This window comes from Amblyomma americanum, chromosome 7 (genome assembly GCF_052857255.1).
Source record: "Amblyomma americanum isolate KBUSLIRL-KWMA chromosome 7, ASM5285725v1, whole genome shotgun sequence".
Taxonomy (NCBI): domain Eukaryota; kingdom Metazoa; phylum Arthropoda; class Arachnida; order Ixodida; family Ixodidae; genus Amblyomma; species Amblyomma americanum.
Genome location: NC_135503.1, coordinates 2,560,162 through 2,567,635, shown reverse-complemented (window position 1 = coordinate 2,567,635; position 7,474 = coordinate 2,560,162). Strand labels below are relative to the sequence as shown.

The 7,474-nt window shown below is 48.6% G+C and overlaps 1 protein-coding gene across 1 annotated transcript; it reads right to left on the bottom strand.

The window, feature by feature from the left end:
- Nucleotides 1–762: 762 nt before the first annotated feature.
- LOC144098264 (uncharacterized) lies at nt 763–6,934 on the bottom strand. The gene is made up of 3 exons (XM_077630776.1): nt 6,689–6,934; nt 6,212–6,376; nt 763–1,982 (listed from the first exon to the last, which is right to left on the bottom strand). The coding sequence occupies exons 1-3, from the start codon at nt 6,905–6,907 to the stop codon at nt 1,650–1,652; spliced, it is 717 nt and encodes a 238-aa protein (XP_077486902.1). The 5' UTR covers nt 6,908–6,934; the 3' UTR covers nt 763–1,649.
- Nucleotides 6,935–7,474: the final 540 nt, after the last annotated feature.

Genomic DNA, 7,474 nt, shown 5'->3' with positions numbered 1-7,474 from the left:
TTTCGTCTTGAAGAAAGGATTCAAGCCCCAGGAGCCAGCTTTCGGCCAGTCTTCCACAGTAACCTACAATGACATCAAAACGGCGTGCCGTGTGCTCGAGGTTTCTGTTAGTTTGTTTACGACGGACATTATGGGCGCAATTGTTGACCAAACGAACATTTTCCAGCGCCAATACATGCTGCGCTTATGTCCTAAAGAGTATCGTAGTGCTTTACTAGCATAAAATATCCGCGGGACATGAAAAAAAAAATCCCTCAAGCATAGAAAAAAGCGCGGCAGTGAGTGAGTAGTAGTCAGAGAAATATCGCATCAGACGACGGCAAGAGGCCCTCCTGACCAATCTCCTTCCGTCAGTCTCATCCACGCATCAGCTATATAGCGCTCCGAACAAAGGGCCCGGCCAAATAATTTTTTCCTCCTCCTTTCTAGACTGCTACATGCGCGTGCGGCCTGGAGTCCAAAGAGCAAGTGAGTGTTCACATTCCTGTTAGCGGACAGTGCAGACCTTCCCGCTACTGATACATATACAACCCAACACAATGTGCTCTTTGCATCGGAGGACTACGAATACGTGCCGAAACGCTCGCGCGTTCACTTGCCCTGTGCTTGCGCCACTTGAACGCATCGGTCTGACCAGAAATATGGAGGCTCTCTGGAGCGTTTGCTGTCGTGGGCTATAACTGTGTGATGCACCGGCGAGCGCGTGAGACCGACACACCTGCGGTAGCCATCGCCTCGCGCTTGGAGCTGCTACTACAGAACGTAGAGGAAGTTGACAAGTAAAGAGTTCAGTGGGGTCACGCTTCTGTGCCGATTGGCTATTATCACACTGCGATGGTCAGATAAAATTGACCGGCGTTTCGGTCACGTGTTTCCAAGCACCGGAGACGCAGGTTGGTATGACAGGCAGTGTCTTGTGCTAGTGACAGAGTGGGCTTGACTTCTAGAACAGCTCACGCACAGGATGCAGTAAATATTCCCTCATATCCACAGACTTTAGTGGTAATCAAAATACGCTGGCGAACGTCAGTGTGTGCAACCACCCCCGCACAGCTTGAAACCAGTGCGAAGAGCACTGACACTACATGAAGTGCCTGTGCTGGCCATTGTACATCCAACAAGACAAATCTAGTTCGTAGTGGCTGACGGCAATGCAACGCGTTGAACGCGCTACCACGCACCCCCTTCATCCGAGTCCGTGGAAGAACCCATCGCGACGAAAACCTTTCCCTTCTATTTTTTTACGCGTCGTAGATGGCTTTGTCGCGAAGGAAAATACACTGAATCTAAGCGGCAGATTGTGTCGTTCGCAGCTCCACATGCGTGCAAAGCTGCGAAGGGGCGACTTAGTCATACATAGCGTGCCCATCGCCATACAGTATACCGTGGCGATATAATTGTGGCGCTAAAACGCTCTGCGCATTAATTATAGCTCGTCAGATATGTTTTATTTCTAACACAAATGGAGAAAACACAGAATGGTGCAAACCCACGTCGCCCGCTTGCGCCTATTTAATCAAGCTGTACGCAAAGCAAACCTCACGGAGATCTTCGGCGGCGCCTGTTCCCTTGGAATCGCCGCAGTCGTGGAGCCGGCACACGAGCCGTGGCTCGCATACGGCGTTTGCACTGAGCCAGAGTGGGTTGCGCTATCGAAAGACGAGCACGAAATGGCGCGTGTCGTTGGCGGCCTCGCTGAGCGGCGGCGACGTCGGGCCGGCCTCCTTGGCCGGTGGTGCCGGCGGTATGCGGCCGTACTCGAGTGGCGACACGGTGCCGTTGGCCGCGGCGTACCAGTGTCGCAGCGCCCTCATCAGTGCCAGCGAGCGCCGGCTGCTCTTGGCCGTGGTGATGGCCAGGGCCACTGCGGCTCCCACCACCATGGTGACGATGGCAGTCACCACGAGCGAGGTCCACAGCGCCTGCTGCCGCCACGCCACCTGGTGGACCCCGCTGACATCCCCCCCACCGCTGCCGCGGTCCTGCGTGAGACCAGACGAAGACAGGAGGATTGCCGCTACGCAGAGCGAGATTCTGTGACAGCTCTGGTGAGTACTGTCTACTGTATTTGTATTCTCAGTTAGAGTGCGCTTGACGTCACTGCATGCTGACCAATTGTTGTAGTGCTTCTCTCTCCATACCTCTCTCTCCTTTCTTTCTCGCCTTCCTTCGTGTTACGTCAAGACCTACGCCGCAGAACCGGCAGAACTGCTTTTAACCGCTGTCGCTGTAAAATAGCACAACTAAACTAGGCCAAGAAAAACACACAACAGACAACGGTCGCTGACTACCAACTCTCTTCCTGATTATCAGGTTTGGTTTGGTTTATAGGGATTTAACGTCCCAAAGGTACTTAGGGTATGGGGGACACCGTAGTGAAGGGCTCCGGAAATTTCGACCACCTGGGGATCTTTCACGTGCACTGACATCGCACAGTACACGGGCCTTTAGGATTTCGTCTTCATCGAAATTCGACCGTCGCGGCCGGGGTCGAACCCGCGTGTTTGGGATCAGAAGCCGAGCGCCATAACTACTGAGCCACCGCGGCGAACTGATTGTCAGGAAGCCAATTGACGCAGGGAACAGAAAAAAGCACTTCATTCACATTCAGAAACGAAATGAGGCAACGAAGGATCAAGAAGCGGACATAGCAGCACATGCGAACACTAATCCATACAGACAAGACAATTTTATCCTTGACTTGTAGGGCAAAGGAGGCCCTCCGGCCAATGGCGCCGACCACTTTTCACGACACCGTGGTTAATCCGCTTAATCCGTGGTTATTCATTTGCAACCCCCAGTGATTTCACGTTAGCAGTTCTAAAGGGATCGGCCAAGGAGGAGAATCGGCCGAAGCCATTGGCTGAACGGGCTCCTTTGAGGGGCATTTGTCGCTTCGTTCTTGAGTTGTGTCCGATTATAGGTGAAATCTGGCCTCCGGAAATACTCAACACGCTAGGAAGCCAGGTAACTCTCCAACCAAGGGATGGCGCCACGGAGGCACGAGCGCCCCGCGGGCGTCTCCGAGCACAGACAGTGGGTAGGGGTAGTAAGCTCCGGGTAGTTTCGGTTTAAGCGACCTGAGCGCACCTGGTGGAAAGCTATGTTTAAAATATGAATGCTTCCTGCGCATGCACGCAGCGCGACAGACTGGCGCGCCAGGAAACGAAGCTACTCTGTTTTCGTTGGCAGCATTTCGAATCCTGTAAGAGGGCGAAGTTTTTCTTTTCTGCTGAATGCCGTTGCCATGACAGCGATGCGGCGCTTCAGTACGCTTCCACTACACAAGCACAAGTTGTCTACCATGTAACTTGTGCAATTATCACATACTCAAGCGCCCTTGTCACCGGGCCCTGGGGCAAGTATGCGACGCCTACGATGACCGCACGCACGCGTACGCACACGCACACAGTACCAACATTACGTACAAGCCTGCAACGCTAATTCCTACCCACCCAGGTAGGGTTTCTTGTATAGAGCTGGGCCCCTCCTCCTGTTACACACTGCCCAATACTGCGGCCTCTGCTCGTTGCCCATATCGGCCAACACGTGGGCGATATGGGCGGTCTTACCCGAGACGGCAACCACGACCAGGGTAGAAAAAAAATTCTGAATGCACTTCAGTCTTCTTACGTGGAGGAATGCGAATGCATGTGTTCTGAGGAAAGGAAAGGACGCAGCAGCTCTCAGATCTCGACATCTGGGTGGACACCTCAACTGCGCCTTAATGCAATTGGCAAGGTCATGGACACAAGTTGCAGCGTGTGAGAGAACGAGATAAAAATTGCAATTATTTAATCAATGAACTAATTATTTAATGTAACTTAATTACTATAATTGTCATGTCACGTTCTAACTTGCGACAGGGCTTCGGACTGACATATGCGCCTTCAGTTGCAATCTTTATTTCATTTACATTAATTACTTATTCAAATGCAATTCTGTCAATTTACCCGCAACATTTTTTACACACTAAGTATTTTTCACAAACACAATCACACAAAACGACGCTTCGAACAGAAACATTCAAAATCATCATTAAATTAATTATTTTATATGACTAACTACAATTTGTCAACCTCATGACAAATGTCAAAACTCATGACACACTCATTAATGTATTACTCAACACCCTTAAATTTTTTCACATTCATTCAGATGGGGCGACGTTCTCGTGCCGACATATTTTGCTGACAGATATTGCTGACACATATTGCTGACAGATTTTGGCGACACATTTTGGCGACACTACACAGTCATGCAATGCTCTCGTATTAAAATTGTTTTTCTGTCTCTCCCCAGTTGGCTTTCCTCTGGCCGCAGTGGAATGAAATGGCGCTGACGTCCGGATTGGCTGGACAATGGAATACATTCCCAAATATACGATTCACGGAGCAATAATGAAAAATTTGAAGAATTTAAAACTGAGACTGCCGAGCTCAGGAAGGCTCTTTCTGACGTTAAAACCGCCTCTCAAATGAAGTGAAAAATCTCAGGCACGAGTTAACTGAACTGACGCAATACAGTAGAATAAATAACCTTGAAATCAAAGGCATTCCTCCGCCACCCGGTGAAATTCTCATTTCAGTGATGACAGCAGTATGTCATCGCTTGAGCACCGAGTTCAGCGAATCCGATGTTGAAACTATCCATCGTGTGCCCTCTTTTAGACAAGAAAAACCCAACATCATAGTCAAATTTGCTTTCGGAAATGCAAAGAAATAGCATTTTGAAAACAGCAAAAAGCAGCGGCTGAACACGAAACTTTTGAACTTTGATGAGGAGGAGAATCCTGTTTTTATCAATGAGCACTTGTACTATGCAAACTAAGTCCTGCTGGGTAAAGCGCTGGAAGCCAATAAGGAAAAAAAGTGGAAATAAGCATGGGCATATCTGATGGCAAAATCCTGATGCGCAAGGCAGACAACTCGCATGCCCTGCATGTAACCTGTGACGAGTCAGGTAGTCTAGAATCATGGCCTTTTCTAGTAAAGAGATCAACGTCAAATGGCAGGAGAACAAAAGCTTTTCCATTTTTCACTGCAATGTCCGCAGCATAATATCTAGACCAGCTTAGTGTACATTTCTCGCAACATTCTTTTCAATACGATCTTATCTTTAACAGAAGCCTGCCTCAAGAATGGAGACACCCTGCATTCATGGTTACAAAACACTACATTTACCGAGGGAGAGCACCGCACGAGGTAGTAGCGTTGCTCTTTTTATTAAAAACAGCATCGATTATCAACAGCTCACTCATTCTTACCGAAGTTCTGCAACCACGGGCGCCCTTTTTATTCGCCTAAATCATAGTAGACGTAGCATATCGCCCGCCAATCTCGTGCACAAATCGGTTCATATCTGATCTGGAATCTATTCTGATTCCTCTGATGTCTTTTAATGTTCCTTTAGCAATAATTGGTGATTTCTATATTGATCTATAGAAGAATGATTGCCCCGATTATTTATTTTTGTTGGAATCGTTCAATCTCAAGAATGTTGTCCATGTGCCCGCTAGAATCACTCATCAGTCTGCAACATTTATAGATCACATTTCAGGCAGCCGTGATACGAAAGTTTGTGCTGGTGATTGCAGCCTAAACATTAGTAACCATTGTGCACCTTTATTATTCCTGCCATATTCTAGTCTCAAATATAATTGTAATAACCATTCCAATGTATTTTTTCGGGTGGACTACGCACACGTGATATATTTACTTGAATGCATTCTTTTCGGAAATCTGTATCACAGTGACGTTCATACAGAATTTGCTAATTTCGTGACTACTATTTGCGATCCCATTACCAAGTCAACGCGGGAGTATTCGCGGCGCAACTATAAGCATGCGATATGTCCCTGGATAACGGAGGAAATACTCGCAGTATAGAAAAAAGGATTCATACTACAATGAGTTGGAAGACAACATAACGCTTATTACTACTTAGGACAGTTTAAATACTGCAGAAATAAATCCGCAGCATTGATGAGAAAAATAAAAAAGCGCATTACACTCATTTAGTTAATGTTCACAGAAACGCCGCCGGACCATTTTCGCTTTCATGACCCTCCGAAGTCTATAGCATTAAAAATTACCAACAAATTCAAAATGAAATCGGAAGCCGGCTACGCTCCGTAAGTTCGGTAGTCATAGGAGGTATGGTATTAGCGCGTTCTGGAGCCGAAACGCAGCCGCCGGCGGCACGGTCTTACCGGCAAGCTGCTGCTCGAGTGCGTGGGCACCAGAACAACGTGCTGCTTCTTGCGTGAGAGCACGGGCGATGACAGGGGACTCCTGCTAGCGTCCCAAGGCGCCGAGAAGCGCGAGCTGTAGATGCTGGGTCGGAGGGCCCGCACGGACACCTCTTCTTCCTGCGACTGAGCCCGCAGATATTGGCGAGTTGTCTTTCACGGACGCGCGGGGAGGTCTCAAGTCATATTCAAAGCATATGTCCAGGTTCCGTAGCACACAGTGGGCTGCGTTCGGAACACGCGGAGTTTTTGCTCGCTTTAGTGAGGCGTTTGGTGTTGTCGCCAAACTGGTGTTCGGCGTTTTCGCTTCCTGTGGTTTTGTGCACCCAAACCGCAGGAAGGAAATGCCTTCTGCAGCTCGAGGAACTGCTAATGTAGAGAAGACGAGGTAAACAAAGGCGCTTTGACCTTCAGATGACACTCGAGGTGCAGGAGTACCTCCGGGCTGCTGTCGCGCAGGTCCACGTCGTCGAAGGGGCTTCTGTCGTCGTCGTCCCGGTTGTCGGCCAGCGCGGGACAGCCCTTGTCCGGAGAACCCCTGCGCGGCTCGTCGGCATCCGGTGTGGTGGCAGCGTCGGTGCCTCGCCTCGCCTCTTCCACCAGGCTGGCGGCTTCCATCCTGCTGTGGTCTGCCTCCACTCCCACGACCTGGCCCATCGCTGCGCCCAGTCCGGTCCTCTGGCACGTGCGGCGCTCTTCTTCTTCTTCGTCTGTTCCAGGAAGCTTATTTCAGGGCGCTTGTTGTTCCTTCTCGGCATGATGACCCGTTATATTTCCGTAGCAAAAAAAATTAAAAAATCGCATGTTGGCCTCTTTCAGGCGCTATTTATCAGTTCCGTTTAAACCAATATTTTCCCGCCTAAAATGTATAGAAAGGGCTCAAGAAAGCCAATTAGTTTGTTTCGCAATAAACCACACCGATAACTATTTTTTTATACGAATTCCACAAAATTTCTTACTGGCTCCAAATACAGTTTGAAACTGTAATATTAGAATACCGGGATCTGTGAAGTTAATGCCGTAGAACTGTGGAATCAATTTATTTTTTGAAGATGCACTTGATGTTGAAGAACTATAAAAATTTCCCAAACCCTCGAAATAATTAAGCAACGACGACGAAACAACATTTAAGAGGACACAAACGTGTCATTCAGCCTGAGGACATCGTCATCATCAGGACACAAACCAAAACCTTTCACACCCCCAAATTACTATACACCTGGT